The sequence below is a fragment of the Carassius gibelio genome, chromosome A22 (assembly GCF_023724105.1).
Source record: "Carassius gibelio isolate Cgi1373 ecotype wild population from Czech Republic chromosome A22, carGib1.2-hapl.c, whole genome shotgun sequence".
In the NCBI taxonomy this organism is placed as follows: Eukaryota; Metazoa; Chordata; class Actinopteri; order Cypriniformes; family Cyprinidae; genus Carassius; species Carassius gibelio.
Window position 1 is genome coordinate 2318271 of NC_068392.1, and position 22180 is coordinate 2340450.

The 22180-nt window shown below is 43.4% G+C and overlaps 1 protein-coding gene across 1 annotated transcript; it reads right to left on the minus strand.

The window, feature by feature from the left end:
• Nucleotides 1–862: 862 nt before the first annotated feature.
• LOC127942426 (major histocompatibility complex class I-related gene protein) lies at nucleotides 863–18091 on the minus strand. The gene is made up of 7 exons (XM_052538125.1): nucleotides 18001–18091; nucleotides 6266–6529; nucleotides 5927–6176; nucleotides 4843–4961; nucleotides 2276–2602; nucleotides 1711–1805; nucleotides 863–1024 (listed from the first exon to the last, which is right to left on the minus strand). The coding sequence occupies exons 1-6, from the start codon at nucleotides 18044–18046 to the stop codon at nucleotides 1726–1728; spliced, it is 1086 nt and encodes a 361-aa protein (XP_052394085.1). The 5' UTR covers nucleotides 18047–18091; the 3' UTR covers nucleotides 863–1024; nucleotides 1711–1725.
• Nucleotides 18092–22180: the final 4089 nt, after the last annotated feature.

The window sequence follows — 22180 nt, forward strand, 5'->3', positions numbered from 1 at the left end:
TATAATACACTATAAACTTAAAAGATGTAAAAAATGACTTATAAAAAGGTAAGTTAAGCAATTAAAAAATCTATATATTAAAAATAAAATTAGGCTATTATTATTATTGCTACACACAATACTAGTGACAACAAACAAACACAATAAAATAATGTCCAATAAAAATGAAATCAAATGCATCTAGAGATGTGTTGTATTCATTAAAGGAACAGTGCACCCAATCGTAAAAACTCTTATCATTTTTTTTTACTCACCAACGTTTCAGGCTGGATTTAATGTTTAGGGGCTTCTGGGTAAAAAAAAACAAATTCAACATATAGATATGAATACCACTGTAAATAGATGAGCAGAACTCTCAGGACTGCTCATTTATAAATAAAAGTATAAATCCATAAACAGTAATCTGCATTATGCATTAATTACTTTTAATTTATTTTTTCAACGCAGGATATTAAGACAAAAAGTCTAAATTCTGAGATGTGGGAAAAGATGAATATATTAACTACTAATTATATTAAAATAAATAAATCTGAAATGTCATTTGTGTTCTAGTCTTCTCTGCTTTTACTCATTCTTTAGAAAACACACATCATTTACATGCAAACGTACCATTATTAAATGATTATTGAAAGTTGCTTTATTTTTACAGCTTTTTATTGTTTCTCACATCCATTTTAATGAAAAAAAAAAAAAGAAAACTGCAAGATCTTTATTGAATTTTGAAAGCATATTTTTTATTTTGTTTTACATTTAAAATAGTGAAAGCCCTCAAGCTACACATAATCAGTGAGTTTAAAAATTGAAAATAAAAAAATTATTAAACGTATATAATTAGAGGTTAAAAACAAAACATGTTTTGGTCACACAAGTGTGATGGAAATGATTTGTTCTCCCACATCCTGAAGATTTCCAGTTATGCTGAAATCTTGGTAAAGTGCAGATGATTGGAGGAAACTCTTCAAAGATTTTTGTCACTGCAGGTCGGCTCTTTATATTGACATATTTTCAGTTCACACTTTGGTTTCTGCAAAGCAATAAATCATTAAAAGTAGATAATTAGATTTACACTGTTTAAAAAAAAAACACACACATTTTGAAAAACTTTTAATCCAAATGAAATCTCAATCAGGTTTGGCCAGTTTATTCCAACTGACGTGGTTACATGAGACTCTGAAAAAGAGTTGATTATTATGGTCCATGCTACTGAAGACTGGATTATGCATTTAGTGTTTGATTGAACAATAAATGTTTTTAATGTATTTCACTAACTCTGAATCATTTCTTGCTATAAATGTTATTTTCATAATAAGTGAACCTTTGGCTTTTTAATTCCACCCTACTTGGATTTCTATTAAATACATTTTTAAAAAATTGCGTTCCCCCCAAAACATTTTGCATTCAGTAGCAAAAGTTAGATTTTCCTCAGAAACTTTAGGTTCAGTCGCAGAAGTTTTGCATTCCTCGAGAAAGTTTGCATGTGCTGATAAACCCACAATATGAATGCAACTCTCTAAGCTTTTTCTTTACACTTAACACTTAATTAACTGTATGCTATGCTCATATTCTGGGTTCATCTGTTTGTTTTTATATAGTATGCATCATTAATAAGGTGTATATTGAATTCAATCTTAACATCACTATGTAGTACACTAATAGTTCAATCCAAAACATAAGCATAAAAAACACTACACCTCATTATTAACAACCTACCTTTGTTAATCTTGATCATGGATTTTCTGAGTGCTCTTTTACATTGTGCTCCTCCACACAAAAATACTGGTTCATCTTCCAGTTATCTGGAAAAACTTGAAGGATACACAACAGGTAGTCAAACAAAATGACAAACCATAGAAACCAGTCACATGTTAATCTCATTCACAAAATCACCACCAGGTGCTCAAAGCTGGAACTGTGACATTTTCAATTAAGATTAAATAAAGGGAAATGACGTAATATTAATAACTAAAATAATATAGCATTAAAACATTTAATCTCAGTGAATTATTCATTGTATAAATCCTTAATGTTCCAACTGTTTGACCACTGTTACATTGAAATATTACAGTTTTGATCATACTAGCCAGTCTTTCCGATTATTATGCATTTCGAGAGGTGTGCATTATGCCTTAAAATAAATAAAACAATAAAAAATGCAGACACCATCTTCTGACGAGATGTGGCAATTTACTTGGCACGATCCTCACAATGAATTGTGGGTATTCTCGAGCCATTAAGTGCACCCTATAAACACTATACCGCACTATACACAACTTACTTTTGTTACTCTTGATCTCGTCCTCAGTCAGATTCTTCTGGATGGTCATTCCCTCGTGCTCCACCACACAAACATACTGGTGCTTCTTCCACTCTTCTGGATGAACATTGAGGATAGATGTCTTCTGGAAGGTCCCATCTTCATTTGGTAGTAACTCTCCAAGCTCCACATCCTCATAGTGATCTTCTCTATTTCTTAACCAGGTGATATTCACTGCTGATGGGTAGAAACCTGAGGCATGACACACTACTGGAGAAGAGGAATTCTTCTGTAACAGAGACACTTCAGGAGCTACAAAAGATTGAGGAAAAAAAAGTGATGAAAATACTTAATACTTCAAATTTATGCAATAGATCATTCAGCTACATTTTGTTTTAACCCTTCAGTGCTCCTCAAATGAGAGTCATACTTTGGTTTCACGGTCTCAAGTGACCCTTGAATGTAATATAGGCCCAATTCCAATTCTACCCTTTAGCCCTTCCCCTTTCCACAGGGGTAAGGGGTGTCTCGATTCTCTTTTCGTTGGAGGGGTAGGGGTAAGGGGAAGGGCCAAATAGCCCTTCAAATGAAGATTTTTCGGGACCACACTTCAAACGAAGGAGTATGAATTATCTCGGCAACATGGCTGCTACAGGTAAAAATAGAGACTTTGCCTTAAAATGCAGTTTCCCTTTCTGTCAGTCACTCTCGACGCCACGTCTATCGAAGCGATATCCCAATCTACTTCGAGTGTAAACTAAATGAGCCAATGCACATTAGCATGCAATTATTGCATCAAGCTGCTGCTGATCACAGCATGAGTATAAGAATAGCTGCATAGCAGCTTTTCACTTCAGAGCCGAGCATTAGTATCATTCTGCTCAACCATGTCTGCTGTGAACTACGAGTTCAGCTAGCTCTCGGAAGCTTCGTGTGTTGGTGAGACGGCGCTTCAGCGGTGGTTGTTCCTGTGATGAGTGGGTTGCGCACTTCAGGCTGCACTACCCCCTGTCATGTTGCAAGCGGACAATTCCCCTGTGCGCCTCAGCACTAAAAGAGCATTTCCTAAAGAGCAAATTTCTCTAAAAGAGCTTCAAGGGTGCGTCTTTGTAAAGACGATGGATCGTCCTTATAAGGATGCCTTTTCACCCATGCGTTTCAGTGGGCAGTTACCCAGTCTGTCTCGCTGACTTCTGCGGACCATGCGATTCAGTTCACCCGACTTCCCCCCAAGTTCAGTGGTTTCCGCTAAACTACAGTAAAAGCGTCCGATGCCCCTGTTCTGCGGGAAGAGATTGCAGTCCTACTGGCGAAGGACGCGATAGAACCGGTCCCCCCAGCCAATATGAGGACAGGGTTTTACAGCCCTTACTTCATTGTACCCAAGAAAGGTGGTGAGTTACAACCAATCTTGCATCTGCGAGTTTTGAATCGGCCCTTCATCGGCTACCGTTTAAGATGTTGACTCAGAAACGCATTTTTGAATGTGCCCCCCCCCCCACAGATTGGTTTGCAGCGATAGAACTGAACGACACATACTTTCATGTATCCATCCTTCCGCACCACAGACCTTTTCTGTGTTTTCCATTCAAAGGACGGGCATATCAGTACAAAGACCTGCCCTTTGGGCTGTCCCTGTCTCCCTGTGTCTTCATGAAAGTCGCGGAGACGGCTCTTGTTCCCCTTCGGCCTGTTACATATGAGTTCGCTCCAGCACTGGCTTTATGGCTGAGTCCCGAGGTGGGCATGGAAGCTCGGCACTCACCGGGTCCATGTTACACTGGCCTGTCGCCAAACCCTCACCCCGTGGTCAGATCTTGTGTTTCTCTGGGCAGGGGTGGCCCTAGAGCAGATCTCCAGACATGTTGTGGTTTACACGGATGTCTCCATCACCGGTTGGGGGCCATGTACAACGAGCATGCAGTCTTGGGGGTTTGGATGGGCCCGCAGCTGCAGTGGCACATCAATTGCCTAGAGTTGTTAGCAGTGCACCTTGCCTTGAGCAGTCTCAAAATTCACTTATGATGCAAGCATGTGCTGGTCCGAAAGGACAACACAGCGACCGTTGCATACAACAACCGACAAGGTGGAGTCCATTGTAGTCGGAAGCTTCTGAGGTCACTTCGTGCCAATCTCCTGGGAGAACGGCGACTCCATCCCCTGACGGTACAGCTGATTTGGAGAAGGTTCGAAGCCACTCAGGTAGAACTGTTTGCTTCTCCAGAAACCTCTCACTGCCTGGACACACTGGCACGCAGCAAATATGTGTTTTCCCCAGTGAGCCTTCTCGCACAGACACTGTGCAAAGTCCGGGAGGACGAGGAGCAAGACTTGCTAGTGGCGGCATATTGGCCCACTCGGACCTGGTTCCCCGAACTAGTGCTCCTCGCGACAGCCCCTCCTTGGCTGATTCCTCTGGGGCAAGATCTACTGACCCAGAGACAGGGAACCGTTTGGCACCCATGTCCAGACCTTCGGAAAATCCATGTCTGGACCCAGGATGGGACGTGGAGGTTCTAGGTGACCTACGCCAGGAGGTAGTGGATACCATCACTTCGGCAAAAGCACTGTCTACGAGACACACTTACGCCTTGAAGTGGAACCTGTTTGTCGAGTGGTGTTCTTCTCACAGAGAGGACCCACGTAGATGCCCGATTGTGGTCGTGCTTTCCTTTCTGCAGCAAGGCCTGGAGCGAAGGCTGTCTCCCTACACGGTCAAAGTCCAGGGCACCGCTATTGCTGTGTATCATGACCCCGTGAACGGGAAGTCTTTAGGTAAGCATGACCTCATCGTCAGGTTCCTTAAAGGGGCCAGGATGCCATAACCCTGGCTGATCAGGCACAGGGTGTGCCCTGCCCGTTCAGGTTGCGAACTCACTCTACTAGAAGTGTTTCATCCTCCTGGGCGCTGGATTGTGGCACCTCGCTGACAGATATTTGTAAAGCTGCAGGCTGGGTGACCCCTAACATGTTCGCTAGGTTCTATAGCCTTCGTTTAGAGCCAGTATCCTCCTGTGTTCTCACCTCAATTCCGAGCCCAGGCCTACACCTAATAGGGGCAGAGGCGGCTCGCACAGGGCACTGGAAGGGGCAGCACCCATGGTGCTTTGGTAGGCATCCCATTCTCATCGGTCACGTCCCGTCGCCATGGTTGCTGTACTGCCGCTGAGCTGCTGGGTCTCAGGCTTGGCTCCTCAGCGAAAATCTGGTATGCATTGCACCTGCTGCCTTCTTATACTCACACTGTGATCAGTGGCAGCTGGATGCATTAATAGCATGCCAATGTGCATTGGCTTGTTTAGTCTATCGAAGCGATATCCCGTTCTCGTCGGTCACCGACGTTAAGGGAATGAGGGTTACCATACAGTATGTAACCGAGACGTTTTTCATGGTGCTATGATTTTTTACAAAACAATTTTTTAAAACAAAAATTTTCTGTCAAATTTAACCAAAGACCACCAGAGACAAATGACTCATTTATTGTTGGGTAGAGTGGGGGAAAATGCCTCTCTACTGTTTTTAACAAAATAACCACTAGATAAAGTCAAGATGTCTTTTGTTGTAACTATGGACTGTGTGTTCCACAATCTACCCTAAAATAATCTACTTGTTGAACAAAGTGAATTTCTTGAAAACAAGCTACCTCTACTTTCTAAATATGCTTTCCTTAACGTCAAAAAATATTGTATCCAGTAAACGCAATCTTGTTCGTAGTATTGTTTCAGTAATTCAAGTCGTTCTCTGTCATTGTTCCACTTCATCATTGTGATTATTCCCTGTGGTACAACTGTGATGAATCTGAGCTCCTCTATGTCTAGAAAGATGAAATCTTCTCCATCATAACCGTGCTCATCAAACCCATGTGATTTTCCCGTCTCATCATCCCAATCACATCCATACATCCTCTGATACGTATGAACACCTGAAGAATAGGGAGAGCTTACTTTAATTTCTATTGTATGAGGTATTTCTTTTATGTTTAAAATTGTAGTGTAAAGTATTTTATCTCACCACTTGTCTGACTGAATTGCTCCATTATAAAACGAATGTTGATTTTGTTGGTCTGCTGCACTCGTTCTCTGATCTTAGTGTATTCTTTCCATCTGTCTCCAGATGCAAACTTCATCCAGTCCTGTTTTGGAATCAGCTTCTGTATCCCACCGTCATAACAATCAATCTGCTGTCCATCCAGTGTAGTTACTGAAGAAACCTCTGGGAATCCTGCAATGGTCTGTCCATTTATTTCAGTGTAAGTTATGGTGCAGGTGTGCCTCTCTAAACAAGCAAAAGACAAACACATATTTAAACACCAAATATAGTGCCATAAATCAAATTACAGTTTGAATCTTCAGTTTTTTTATTTATTTTCACATCACTACTTTTGCAGTTTCATCATAAATTAGTCATCACTGGAAAGGTTTAAACTTAAAACATTGTGTTACATTATAAAGTGTACTTTTGCGGGCTAAATTTTTGTGATATCAACTTCAAATTTGGAGCATCACATAGGTTAGTGTCAGGACTCGGGTATGATCTGTCCTTTTTTCTTACTTTGTTTTTATATATTTTTTTTTGTTTCTACTCATTTTTATACACTTGTTTTCGTTTTGTTTCCTTTTTTTCTTTCTCTCTGATTTTTAATATATTTTTCTGGATTTTCTTCCCTTCGCCCTAGCGCCAGCTGATCTCGCTCTGCAATCTAGGCTGTGGCTTGTCTGACGCACCTGTTCCCTCTATCTCATTACTCACCCTATTTATTCTGCTTGATTTTCACCCATCCTTGTCAGTGTGTTCTGTGACCTTTTGGCGTTTGGCTTCGGTTCTGTCCTGTTCTGGTCAGTTCGCTGGTTGGTTTGTCTGCCCAGTTAGTGTAACCTGTGTTTTGCCCTCAGAGGATTTCGGACAGCTCTTCTGGTTTTCGACCTGGACTGTTTTTGACTCTGTTACTGCCCGCCGTTCTCAGCCCTGTCTGCACCTCGCTTGACCCCTTGTCTGCCCGACTATTCTCCTGCCTGCCGTTTTGGATTAGTTGCTCCCTCTCTCCTGGCGTTCTCGGAGGCTGAGCGCACGACCTGCCCGCTGAGCAGTGTGAAGTCAAGACTGATCCCCCCCCCCCCCCAGAGGGGTTTTGTTGTTTTTTTTTTGACGTTAAGTCGTCCTCTTTAATAAAACTCTGTTCTTCAGCCTCATTCCGCTCTTGGGTCCTCATCTGTCCTGACACCACACACTGACCAAGAATGGACCCAGCGGAGAGCTCAACTTGGCAGGCGACTTTGGAGCATCAAGGAGCGATGCTGGGCCGTCATGAGATGCAACTCTCTTCCACTCGTCACTCTGAGGATGCCTTGTCGGCTCAGATCACGGATTTAGTGGGTCGTCTCGATCGTCTCACTCGACAGGAATTCCCTTCACCGCCTCCCGGGCCTCTCCCGTCCGCTTCCTCCTCTGAGCCGAGAGTGAACAACCCCCCCGTGTATTCCGGTGAGCCTACTAGTTGCAAAGCTTTCCTTATTCAGTGCGAGGTGGTGTTTTCCCTTCAAGCTTGAACCTACGCATCAGATGTCTCCAAGGTGGCGTATGTCATATCCCTGCTTTCTGGTAGAGCAAGTGATTGGGGGACTGCGGTATGGGAGCCACAGGCCGCGTGCTGCTTGGACTTCAGTTCCTTTAAGGAGGAGATGGTCAAGACCTTTGATCAGTCCGTTTTTGGCAAGGAGGCGTCCCGACTGTTAGCGCGCCTTCAACAGGGCAGGCGTTCAGTAGCAGACTACTCCGTGCAGTTCCGTACCCTGGCTGCTACCTGTGGATGGAACACCGAGGCCCTTATCGCTCGCTTTTTAGAGGGTCTCAATGACTCAGTCAAGGATGAACTGTTCTCCCGCGAGGTTCCAGAACGCTTGGACGATGTTATCAGCCTGTCCCTCCGCATAGACGCCAGGAGAGAGCTTCGCCATCGAGTTCGAGCAGACTCAGAGCCTGTCACGTTCGTCCCTCCATCCCAGGCTACCGAGGAGTGTTAGCCTATGCAGGTGGATCACTTGCGCCTTATGCCCAAGGAGAAACAGCGCCGCCTGTTGGAGGGTCTCTGCCTGTATTGCGCAGCTCAAGGACACCGAGCTCACTCCTGTCCAGCTAAGGCTGCTCGTTCGCCACAGAGCGTTAATCTGAGTGGTACTGCCATTTCCCCTGCTCACAGGTCACGCACTCTTCTGTCTGTGTCTCTGTTTACTAAACACACTTTGTTTAAGGCTTCAGCACTCGTAGATTCAGGAGCAGAGGGCAACTTCATAGATGAAGAGTGGGCTCGCGTTCGGGATATACCCATCCAATCCCTGCAGTCACCAATAGTCGCTCACGGACTCGATGGCAGGCCACTTATGCAGATCTCTCGGATCACTGATTCGGTGAGTCTTCTTACCTCCGGGAACCACCGGGAGGACCTCAGATTCCTAGTCAGTAAATCTCCATCTGTCCCTTTGGTATTGGGTCATCCTTGGCTCGTTCGCCACGGGCCGAACATTAACTGGGCAGACAATGTAGTTTTGTCATGGAGTCAGTATTGTCATACACATTGTCTTCTGTCTGCCTTCTCCCCGGTCTCTGTTTCTGTTTCCCTACAGGAGGAGGAGGCGGATCTTTCTCGAGTTCCTGCTTGCTACCATGATCTGCGGGCGGTCTTCAGCAGGTCCCGGGCTGTATCTCTCCTGGTGCTTCTCTGCCTCGCGGGCGGCTGTATTCTCTCTCCGCGCCAGAGCGCGAAGCGATGGAGAAGTATTTAAGTGATTCTCTGGCAGCCGGTATTATTCGTCCCTCTTCTTCTCCGGCCGGTGCGGGGTTCTTTTTCATGAAGAAGAAGGATGGCTCTCTGCGCCCCTGTATAGACTATCGAGGGTTGAATGACATCACAGTTAAGAACCGGTACCCTCTGCCGCTGATGTCTTCGGCCTTCGATCTCTTGCAGGGGGCCGAGTTCTTCACGAAATTGGATCTTCGCAATGCTTACCATCTAGTGCGGATCAGGGAGGGGGACGAATGGAAGACCGCGTTTAACACGCCTCGCGGGCACTTTGAATACCGGGTTCTTCCCTTCGGCTTATCCAACGCTCCAGCTGTCTTTCAAGCACTTGTCAACGACATGCTGAGGGACATGATCGACAGGTTCGTTTTTGTTTATTTAGATGACATCTTAATTTTCTCCTCTTCTTTTCAGGATCATGTCCAGCACGTACGACAGGTGCTTCAGTGGCTATTAGAGAATCAGCTGTTCGTTAAGGCGGAGAAGTGCGAGTTCCACGTTCAGTCAGTTTCGTTCTTGGGCCACATCATCTCGGTGGGGGGGATTCGCATGGACCCTGCGAAGGTGAGAGCCGTCTCCGAATGGCCGACACCTGATTCCCGCAAGGCGTTACAGCGGTTCCTGGGTTTCGCCAATTTCTATAGGCGATTCATCAGGAACTTCGGGCAGGTGGCGGCCCCTCTGACCGCGCTAACCTCCACCAGGATCAACTTCCGTTGGTCAGCGGATGCCCAAGCGGCGTTCGATGAATTAAAACGCAGATTTACTTCAGCCCCCATCCTGGTAACTCCAGAGACTTCCCGGCAGTTCGTGGTGGAGGTGGATGCGTCAGAGGTTGGTGTCGGTGCTGTGCTCTCCCAGGTATCCCCCGTGGATAACAAATTACATACTTGTGCTTTTTTTTCACACCGTTTGTCTCCCACAGAACGAAACTACGACATCGGTGATCGCGAGTTGCTGGCTGTTCGACTGGCTTTGGGGGAGTGGCGCCACTGGCTGGAGGGAGCGGCCGTTCCATTTCTGGTGTGGACTGACCACAAGAATTTGGAATACATTCGGTCTGCACGCCGGCTAAATGCCAGACAGGCTCGGTGGGCGCTCTTCTTCGGGCGCTTTGACTTCACCCTCTCTTATCGACCCGGGTCCAAAAACGTTAAACCCGATGCACTGTCTCGTCTTTTCGCTTCTCCAGGCGATCCGCCCCCTGACACTATAATACCTCCGCGGTGCGTGCTGGGGGCGCTTACCTGGGGAATCGAGAAGCTCGTCAGACGAGCGCAGGGGGGAGTCGGAGTGCCCGCGGGGTGTCCCATGGGCCTGCTCTTCGTGCCCAGGTGAGTTCGCTCCGCCGTTCTCCAGTGGGGTCACTCCTCCAAAATCATGTGCCATCCAGGTGTGAGGAGGTCGCTGGCTGCCATTCGCCAGCGGTTTTGGTGGCCTGCCATGGCGGAGGATGTTCACCAGTTCGTGGGGGCGTGCCCGGTCTGTGCTCAAAATAAATCCTCTAATTCTCCCCCCGCTGGTCTGTTAATGCCGCTTCCCATCCCATCCCACCCCTGGTCCCATATTGCCCTGGATTTTGTAGTTGGACTCCCTCCATCCAGTGGCAATACTGTAATTCTCACTGTAGTGGATCGCTTTTCCAAAGCGGTCCACTTCGTTTCCCCTTCCTAAACTCCCCTCGGCTAAAGAAACGGCCCGGGTGGTCATTGATCACGTCTTCCGGATTCACGGCCTTCCGGAGGACGTGGTCTCTGACAGGGGGCCCCAGTTCGTTTCACATTTTTGGAGAGAGTTCTGTCGACAGATTGGAGCCTCTGCGAGTCTGTCGTCAGGCTTTCATCCACAGACCAACGGCCAGACCGAGCGCGCCAACCAGGATCTCGGTCGGATGCTCCGCTGCCTGGCATCCCATAACCCCTCCTCCTGGAGTGATCAACTCACCTGGGCAGAATATGCTCACAACTCGCTACCGGTGGCGTCTACAGGTATGTCCCCGTTCATGTGTAGTCTGGGTTATCAGCCTCCTCTGTTTTCTTCCCAGGGCTCCGAGGCAGCTGTCCCCTCAGTTCAGGCTTTTGTTCAGCGTTGTCGCCGCACCTGGAGGAGGGCCAGGGAGGCGCTTCTCCGAGTTAGGGGACGCGTTAAAACTGCCGCAGACCGCCACCGAAGGTTGACGCCCAGTTATGTCTGCGGACAACGCGTGTGGCTCTCACCCAAGGATTTGCCACTGAGAGTCCCATCACGAAAGTTGGCACCTAAGTTCGTGGGGCCGTACCGTATTTCCAAGGTCGTCAACCCGGTGACGGTCTGTCTCCGGTTGCCCAATTCTCTTCGTCGTGTGCACCCTGTCTTCCATGTGTCCAAAGTTAAGCCTGTCTTGCGTTCTCCCCATTCTCCTGCATATAGGGTTAGGAGAATCTTAGACTCCAGACGTCGTGGGCGGGGATATCAGTACCTGGTGGACTGGGAGGGGTACGGTCCGGAGGAGAGATGCTGGGTTCCAGCCCGGGACGTCCTGGACCGCTCGCTCATCGACCAGGTTCACCAACGCCGCCCTTCCTCGGGAGCGCCGGGAGGCGCTCCTGGGGGAGGGGGTACTGTCAGGACTCGGGTATGATCTGTCCTTTTTTCTTCCTTTTTCTTACTTTGTTTGTTTTTATATATATTTTTTCGTTTCTACTAATTTTTCTACACTTGTTTTCATTTTGTTTCCTTTTTTTCTTTCTCTCTGATTTTTAATATATTTTTCTGGATTTTCTTCCCTTCGCCCTAGCGCCAGCTGATCTCGCTCTGCAATCTAGGCTGCGGCTTGTCTGACGCACCTGTTCCCTCTATCTCATTACTCACCCTATTTATTCTGCTTGATTTTCACCCATCCTTGTCAGTGTGTTCTGTGACCTTTTGCCGTTTGGCTTCGGTTCTGTCCTGTTCTCGTCAGTTCGCTGGTTGGTTTGTCTGCCCAGTTAGTGTAACCTGTGTTTTGCCCTCAGAGGATTTCGGACCGCTCTTCTGGTTTTCGACCTGGACTGTTTTTGACTCTGTTACTGCCCGCCGTTCTCAGCCCTGTCTGCACCTCGCTTGACCCCTTATCTACCCCGACTATTCTCCTGCCTGCCGTTTTGGATTAGTTGCTCCCTCTCTCCTGTTCTCAGCCTCATTCCGCTCTTGGGTCCTCATCTGTCCTGACAGTTAGATTTACTGGTTTATTTTTTTTTTTGCCCAAATTATACATTATTATTATTATAAATATATAATACAATTATATATTTAGAGTCCAAAAAGTTCAGTACATTGGCTTTATTAAAGCTTCTTAAAAAAAAAAAATTCTGCAGTGTCTAATTTAAAAGACCAACCTTGACTCTGTATTTCAAAACGCAAATGTTAATGTTCATAACTTCTACCCAATTTCTCACTTACTGTACTTGCACTCTCAATTGCCTACTGTTGTTCTGTCTGCTCTTTTTGTCAATTGCCTTTATTGTTGTTTGTTTATTGTAAAGTGTCCTTGAGCTCTGGAAAAGCGCTATATAAATAAAACGTATTATTATTATTATTATTATTATTATTATTATTATTATTATTATTATTATTCAGTCATTCATGTAGAATTAGATAAAACTAAATAAATAAACAAAGAAATTATATATATATATATATGGTGGTTTGAAAAATTGTTGTCCCCCTTCCTGATCTTCTTTTTTTTCATGTTTTTCACACTTTAATGTTTCATATAATCAAACTTATTTTACTATAAGTCAAAGATAACACAAGTAAACACAACATGCAGTTTTTAATTGAAGGTTTTTATTATTAAGGGAAAACAAAATATAAAACTACATGGCCCTTTGTGAAGAAGTGTTTGCCCCCCTATTAAAACTGGGGTTCATCACACCTGAGTTCAATTTCTCTAGCCACACCCAGGCCTGATTAATGCCACATCTGTTCGCAATCAAGAAATCTCTTAAATAGGTCCTGTCTGACAAAGTGAAGTAGACCAAAAGATCCTCAAAAGCTAGATATAATGCAGAGATCCAATGAAATTCAGAAACAAATGAGAAGGAAAGTAGCTGAACCACAGTGAGAACCATTATTCACAAATGGCAAAAACACAGAACAGTGGCGAACCTTCCCAGGAGTGGCCGGCTGACCAAAATTACACCAAGAGCACATTAACAATTCATCCAAGAGGTCCCAAAAGACCCCCACAACAACATCCAAAGAACTGCAGGCCTCAATTGCCTCATTTAAGGTCAGTGTTCATGTCTCCACCATATGAAAGAGACTGGGCAAAAATGGTTTGCATGGCAGAGTTACAGACGAAAACCGCTGCTGAGCAAAAGGAACATGTAGGTTCATCTCAGTTTTGCCAGAAAACATCTTGATGATCCCCAAGACTTTTGAGAAAATATAATAATCTGTGGACTGAAGAGACAAAAGTTGAACTTTTGGAAGGTGTGTGTCCTATTAGTGCGCGCCCCCACTTGGAGTAGAGTCTCGCGGGCTCTGGACGAAGGCGTGAACGGAGGGGACCGCGACTTCAGATTCCAGACTGGGAAAAATAGGTGGCTGGTAACCTACACTACACTCAAAAGAAGATAGGCCCGTAGCTGATACTGGTAAGGTATTGTGGGCGTACTCCACCATAGACAATTGTTGGCTCCAGGAGGAAGGATTCTTGGAGACCAAACATCGCAACACCCTAGATTTTAGTAATAAAATCTAGAGCGATGTGGGACCAGGGTCTCGAAGGGACCGGCAGCGGTTGAAGTAACCCATCAGGGGGCCGATTGGAAGTCTTACCAGTGGCACAAACCGAGCAAGCCAAAACAAAACTGTGATGCCACCAGAATCGTTGCTTGACCAAAAATTGACCAAAAATTTAGTACGGTTAACCCCTGGATGGCAAGCCACATTAGAGCAATGTCCCCACTGGATAATGTTGGACTGTAATCCCTCCGTCACAAATAAGCGATTCGGTGGGCACCCGGGCGGAGGCTTTACCCCTTCTAAGGCCGTTTTGACCTTCGATTCGATCTCCCCCACTAAAGTCTCAGGAAAAGTACACTCGGGAGTGGACGGCCGTTCGGAACGGTCAAAAATATGTGACAAAGAGTCGGGTTTAATATTTTTGGAACCCAGGCGGTACGAGATAGTAAAATCAAAACGTCCGAAAAAAAGTGCCCACCGAGCCTGCCTGGAGTTCAACCTTTTGGCAGTGCTAATGTATTATAAATTCTTGTGGTCTGTCCATACAATAAAAGGAGCCCCCGATCCTTCTAACCAGTGGCGCCTTCTAAAACAAGACTTATTATATTTTTTTACACCAGGTAAGAATGGAATTGGAGGACGAGTCTATTTTGGGATTATGGGTGACCGAGGACTATGGGTGCCAGGGCAGAGTCAAGTATGTGGAAGGAAATGGTTTCATAGTGATTGCCTGATGTGATGAGGGTGATGTCTTCAGTGATGTGAGAAATAACCAGGAGTTTCTGTCCATTGAGGGCGTGAACCGTGATGTGGTGCGGAAGGGCTCTGAGGGGAATGTGGAGTCTGTGTGCCAGTGTGCTGTCCATGAAATTACCTTCTGCCCCTGAGTCCAGTAGTGATTGACAGTGGTGGGTCTGTGCTGACCATCTTAGTCTTACCGAAAGGAGCGTAGATGATGAAAAGGTCTTCTCGTTGGAGATCCCACCCGATAGTAGCCTCATACGTACTACCGGGCTTGGCCTTTTACAGGACAGTTGTAAGCTTGATGTCTGGTTCCCCCGCAGTAGAGGCACAGGCCAAGGGACCTCCGCCTCTCCTTCTCCTCCCGGGAAAGCCGAGCTCGCCCTACCTGCATGGGCTCGTGATCGTAGGAGGGGCTGGCCTCGTCCCCGCCGCTGAACCTCACGTCAGTCGGTGTCCTGGATGTGGTACTGGGTAAGCTCCTCCTGAGAGTACCTGAAACGAGGCGCAGCATGGGTCCTGGTTCTCCCACACCGCTGTTCCCCATAATGCCGCCCTCCCGGAAGGTGGATTACTCGCTGCCTCCATTTTGGTCAGATCGTTCTGAGATGCTGTAAATGGAGGACAGGAGGCAAAAGCAAGTAAATGAAGTTTATTGAATGGAGGTGTGATGAATGGATGCTGGAGATTGACGCAGGGACCTCGACGGCAGCACAGACAGGTGAGTAGGTGATTTGAGTGCTTTGGTAGAGATGATGGTGGTGGTAGATCCATGAAAGGTGGTGATAGTCTGTGAAAGGTGGTGATAGTCTGTGAATGCTGGTGATAATCCAGAGATGACCGAACAGGAAACAGAGCAAGGGCAGGAACACTGGAGGACGAACAGACATGTACACCGAGGACCTCAAACAACGATCTGACAAACAAGAGACGAAAGACAGGGCATTAAGTAGGCTGATGTAATGAGCTGCACCTGCCGCTGATCAGATGATCAGCGGCAACACCCACATGAAACAATCAACATGACGTAACATGAACACAGCAGGAGACGGTGCATTCATGAACCGTGACAGTAGTGTGATGGTCTGGGGCTGTTTTGCTGCTTCAGGACCAGGAAGACATGCTGTGATAAATGCAAACATAAATGCAACCATGAATTCTGCTATTTACCAAACATATCCTGAAGGAAAATGTCCGGCCTTCTCTTTGTGACCTCAAGCTGAAGCAAACTTGGGTTCTGCAGCAGGACAATGATCCAAAATACACCAGCAAGTCATTTGTAGTGGCCTAGTCAAAGTCCTGACCTGAATTCTGTTGCTGTTGCTAAACGCGCTTACATTGCTAATACTCTATTCACACACATTACCACTGCTGTACTCACTGTTACTTGCTTTAATGGCGGATGAATGTCTACCTTTGATTGCAGGTGGGGACATGTTCGAGCTGCTTTCGGTGCAGATTCGACGACTTCTCCCGCTGCTGTCTTCGAGCCGCTTCACTCCCCTCCGCAAGACAGGACGCGATGCTGTGTTCATCGGAGACTCCATCGTCCGACACATCCGTGCTACATTAGCCGAAGGTAAAGTGCACACTCACTGTTTGCCTGGTGCTCATGTTCTCGATGTTTCTGCGCAGATACTCGCGATCCTGAAGGCCGCCGAGAGCCCCAGAGCAGTGGTGCTTCACGCTGGGGTTAACAACACCACACTGCGGCAGATGGAGATGCTGAAGAGGGACTTCAGGAGCCTGATCGAGACTGTTCGCAGCACGACGCCCACGGCGACGATCATCGTGTCAGGACCACTGCCCACGTATCAACGAGGACACGAAAGGTTTAGTAGACTTTTTGCTTTAAATGAATGGTTGTTGTCATGGTGTAAAGGCTGTTTCGCGCTGATGGATTGCACCCCAGCAAAGTCGGAGTGGAGCTGCTCTCTGACAACATCTCCAGGACACTTCGCTCCATGTGACTAGTAAGTCAATTCTCAAATAACTATTATGATGACTTTTGTTCCACCCGCTTAAATGATAAAAGTACTTGCGCTGTAAAAACTATTAAGACTGTGTCTGTTCCCTGAATAGTGAGGTCAAAATGTAAATATAATGTAGGATCTAGAAAAAATCGTGATTAAACCAGAAACATGTAAAGTAAATGAACAAAAACAATTTTTAAAGTTTGGACTCATAAATATTAGATCACTCACACCTAAAGCAGTTATTGTAAATTAAATGATCACAGATAATAGTTTTGATGTACTCTGCTTGACTGAAACCTGGCTAAAATCAAATGATTATTTTGGTCTAAATGAGTCTACTCCACCAAACTACTGTTATAAGCATGAGCCCCGTCAGACTGCTCGCGGCGGAGGTGTTGCAACAATATATAGTGATATTCTCAATGTTACCCAGAAAACAGGATACAGGTTTAACTCTTTTGAAATACTTCTGCTTAATGTTACACTGTCAGATATGCAAAATAAATCTAATGCATCTCTTGCTCTGCTACTGTGTATAGACCACCAGGGCCGTATACAGAATTCCTAAAAGAATTTGAAGATTTCCTCTCAGACCTTCTAGTTACAGTTGATAAAGCGCTAATCATGGGAGATTTTAATATTCACGTTGATAATACAAATGATGCATTAGGACTTGCATTTACTGACCTAATAAACTCTTTTGGAGTCAAGCAAAATGTCACCGGGCCCACTAATCATGTATTTAGCTATTACTAAATATTGTAGAAACATAATTTTCTGTAAAGATGCTTTGTAACGATTTGTATTGTAAAAAGCGCTATACAAATAAACTTGAATTGAATTCTATTGTGATGCTGTGGTATGACCTTAAAAAGGTGGTTCATGCTCGAAAACCCTCCAATGTGGCTGAATTACAACAATGCTGCTTAGATGAGTGGACCAAAATTCCTCCACAGGGCTGTAACAGACTCATTTCAAGTTATCACAAAAACTTGATTGCAGTTATTGCTGCTAAGGGTGGCCCAACCAGTTATTATAAGTTTAGGGGGCAAACACTTTTCGACACAGGGCCATATAGTTTTCTATATTATATTATATTTTGTTTCCACTTAATAAAAAACCTATATATATATATATATATATATATATATGAAAAGGTAGAAAATAATAATAATACATTGTTTTATAATTCAGAATATTAGAAAATGTTTAACTAGGGATATTATCAATAGCAAAACGATTAAAAAGATTTCTGTTAATTTAAATAAAGCTGAAACAAAACAAAATGAATAATAATTATAATATAATTAAAATATTAATTGAAACACTAAAATAAACGCTTATTCAACATATTAAAAAACTAAAGGGAAGTAGCTCAAGGACTTTCTGACAGAAAAATATTTATTTATTTTTGAACGCCATGCCAGGTTCAGTGGCTACATTCATGAGAGCCTAAATTTGAATTTACTTGTTTAGCTAACAGATAATTAATCATTTAAATGATGTTATGAAATTAATCTCACCTGAGTAAAAAAGAGATGGGTAGATGAAGAAAATGATGAACTTCATTATAGATGAAAATGTATGCCTTTGACTCTCAAATAAGTGTAGTTGTTAAAGTGAGCTGCAGAAAAAACTTATGACAGGAAGAAGTGGTTACTAAGGGAAGCTGCAGGTCTATACAAACAGTTTCAATACGGATGTTTAAAGAGGAAAGTTTTACTCACAAGCTGACCGCTTCATTCAGTAACCTTTATTTTTTTCCAAGACTGACATTTTATTGTCTCTGTTAACAGGTAGATCTAACTCTAATATTCTGGTACAGAAATACTGCATTGTCTTAACACATAACACTGGATAGTCTTCACTAAATATAGACAAGGCCTATTAAACCTCTGTCCTCCTGAAGCTCCATGACCTCTCATGAGCCAAAATGTGCTGTCATTTTCATTACCAAAACAATATTTTAGCAGCAGCCACTTGAGGAAAATTATGTGATTTGGGTTTTCCCAACTATCACACAATATACCAGTTATGTAATCTATTGGTATGTTTTGGTAATTTCATGATTTAATAATTGGACATGTATGCCCATTATTTCATTAGAATCAAATTACCAAGTCAAAACATCATCAGAACAAACACGCATGGCGCAGCTACGTATAACATTCATAATACTTTAGTAATTTCATAACCTATTGGCAACATAACTGCAAAGTCTTTGACCTGACAGCCCACATACAGTACATCACATGGACATCTATTTGACATCTGCAAGACGTATTTTTAGAGTGTTTGCTCATCTGGAATACTGTACGTCTATATGATGTTTCCTATCAGATGTCAAACAGACGTTTAGAAGATGTCTTTAAGATGCAAAACTGACATCTAACAGATGTCTGGTTTTGGGATTAAATGTTAAAGGGGTCATATGTCACACCCCCCTAAAACACCTAGTTCAGTGGTTTTCAACCTGTGGTCCAGGTGGGCCGCCAATTATTTTCTGTTCATTTCCAGTAAATTCTAGGGCTGTGCGATTAAAAGAAATCATCATAAAATCACGATTTGAGCGTGCGCGATATCTAAATCTCTTTATAGCACGATTTTCCACGGCTCTGACCTCCCGTAGTATGCTATCTGATCCAATGAGAATGCATTGCGCCTAGCGCGAGAACAGAACACACTGGGCATATGCCCAACTCCAGGTTCACACACTGCCTGTGATGTGCCTTTTTTCCGAGCCCATATTAACGGATCAGAGCGTTCACGCTGCACGCGGTAAAAGGCTAGAAATAAAAACTTGCAAAAATAATTAATATCTAACACATGAGCATAGAGAGAATTGTGAGTGCACAGGACACAGTTTAAGTGAGAGGAGACATGTTTTAAGTGCTTGCACTCTCTCCGCGCAGAGCAGTGTGTATCTGAGCAAGCACGTCTGGTTTTGTGACAGAGCAAAGGAAATCTGGTGCGAACAGAATTTGCGCTCGTGCATTATTGTAATTTGCTTTTGCGTAATATTTATGCGCTGTCGCTGCTCACCGCATACATATACTGTAGACACACTGCAAACACCTGAGGCACTGCTACAATTAATGAGCTCTATGAACAAGGCATGGCAAAAAAAAAAAAAAAAAAAAAAAAAAAAAAAGGCCCTGTACATGGGATTTATTTCTATTTATTTTTTGCCATAAGTCTATACATTTTGTTACATCTTTACTATAGTGATAAATTTGACTTATGTCTGTTCTAGAGACGTTACAACTTTTTCATCAAAGAAAAAATTTTTTTGTCCATATCGCACAGCCCTAGTTCATTCAGTAAATAGTGTTAACAATCTAGCTTCTGAGTACTAAGTTATTAACCCAACAATAGCGGGGTCAGTTATTTGTTTTGAAGTGGGCCGCGCAAACATATGTGTGTGGTTGTGTGGGCCGCGAGTTGAAAAAGGTTGGGAACCACTGGCCTAGTTTAAATACGGCCTACACCACATGTCTACGATTATTTTTAAAGGACAAGTTCTTGTTTATGGAAAAGCGGTGTTTGGCCAGACACAATGCACTGGGTCAGCTGGCCAATCAGAGCAGACTATGCTTGTCAGAAGGAGGGACATTTTGAAGAAAATTATGTGTTTGAGAGAGGCGGGGCATAGATGACCTACAATAATACTGATACTGCTGATCTGACAGTTGTCCAGAAGACAATCATTGACACCCTTCACAAGGAGGGTAAGCCACAAACATTCATTGCCAATAAGCTGGCTGTTCACAGAGTGCTGTATCAAAGCATGTTGTCAGAAAGTTGAGTGGAAGGAAAAAGTGTGGAAGAAAAAGATGCACAACTAACCAAGAGAACCACAGCCTTATGAGGATTGTCAAGCAAAATTGTTTCAAGAATTTGAGTGAACTTCACAAGGAATGGACTGAGGCTGGGGTCAAGGCATCAAGAGCCACCCCACACAGACATGAGGCTGTGTCTAAAATATTCTCTAAAACCTGAGGCATGACACACTACTGGAGAAGATGGATCATTCTGTAACAGTGACACTTCAGGAGCTAAAAAAAAAAAAAAGAGATAAATGTGAAGAAAATATTTAATATTTCAGGTCTTCAGATCCTAAACAGTTACACTCATCTATTAACTCAGATGAATTAAGATTAACTAAAACAACATAAATGGATCTTTATGAATTAAATACAAATGGAAGATTATACCTTTTAATCCGGGAATGCACGAGAAAAGAATGACAAGCACCAATGTCTCATTCATTATAATAAAAAATGATCAACTTGACAAAAAGTTAATTTCTTGAAAACAAGCTACCGCTTCTTTCTAAATACGCTTTCCTTAATGTCAAGTAAATGTTTTAACCAGTCAACGCAATCTTGTCCATGGTATTGTGTTAATGATTCAAATTGTTCTGTTATTGGTCCATTTTATCACTGTGATGAATCCCTGCTGTACAGGTAAGATGTACAGTATCTGAGCTCCTTCACATGTAGTATGAAGAAATCCTGTCCATCATAACCGTGCTGATCAAACCCACATGATTCTCCAGTCTCATCATCCCAATCACATCCATACATCCTCTGATACGTATGAACACCTGAAGAAGAGAGAGGGTGGGAGGAATGAGAATAAAATTCAATTCCATCTGGAAAAAAAAAAAAAAAAAAATATATATATATATATATATATATATATATATATATATATATATATATATATATATATATATATAGACACACACACACACACACACACTTTCCTTTACCTTTATGAAATTTACCTGTATTTACTTTTTCTTTGTTTTCATATTTGTTATTATATATTAGTTATTTTTCTAAAAGAAATGCTGCAATTTCATCCAGAATTATAGTCACGTTAGCGTTTGTAAGAAACCATACCATTTGTAAATCCGTCAAGATTTCAGCGAGATAACAGTATTTGCGTTCGTAAAGATCACTCACCTTACATCAGGCACCATAGAGCCCGCCAGAGCGACATGTGATAAGATGGCCGCCGGTGATGACGTCAGAGAGGCTTTTACTGTCTATGGCCGTAAGACGAACCCTTTATTATGTATATCTATGGCTGCGTTGACATAGGCTACTAGACCAGGGGTGGGACTTTTTTGACTCTTTTTTGAGGGCAAATGTATAGTCTAGTATACGCATAACATTAGATTTTTTTTTCAATCCATTCCGTATTTGCGTTGTTGACCAAATTTATTTTTTATGAGCATAAAATAGGTATATAATAATAAATGGAAAACATAGAAAATAGGAATATATATATATATATTAAGAAATTAAAGTGTCATTCATTATAAACAATATGTATTACTATAAATGACAAGCAAAAACGAATTTACATAAAGCGAAAGTGAAACTAGAGGCGTGTGGAAAAGCATCGATCCAAATGTGCGCGTTTTGCGTTTGACTGCTGCTTAATTCTTATAAATCGCAGCTCATCCCACAATATCCCCCGCTTCTATCACGCATCTTATTATCTATCACCCATTCTTTCTCCCACTCTCATATTTTTTTGGCTTTTTGCTATGAAGTTTCTGTGTGTGTGTACATATATAGCTATTCCAAATTGTACCCATACTTTACATATTTTATCTATTTTCAGTTTTATATTTTCTTATGTACAAGTTTTATCGAAGAAAAAAAGACAAATGTGTTATTAAAAGTTTGA

Bases quoted from the DNA above. Each gene is read 5' to 3' on its own strand.
- LOC127942426 (XM_052538125.1), bottom strand. From the start codon at position 18,046: ATGAAGTTCATCATTTTCTTCATCTACCCATCTCTTTTTTACTCAG. The intron at 4,962-5,926 runs GTTAAGGAAAGC...TTGACCGTGTAG, and splicing joins TGGATACAATATTTTTTGAC to GGAGACAGCCTTCGCTCCAG. The intron at 2,603-4,842 runs GTAAGTGTGTCT...TGAAGTATTAAG, and splicing joins AACAGGTTCCACTTCAAGGC to TATTTTCATCACTTTTTTTT.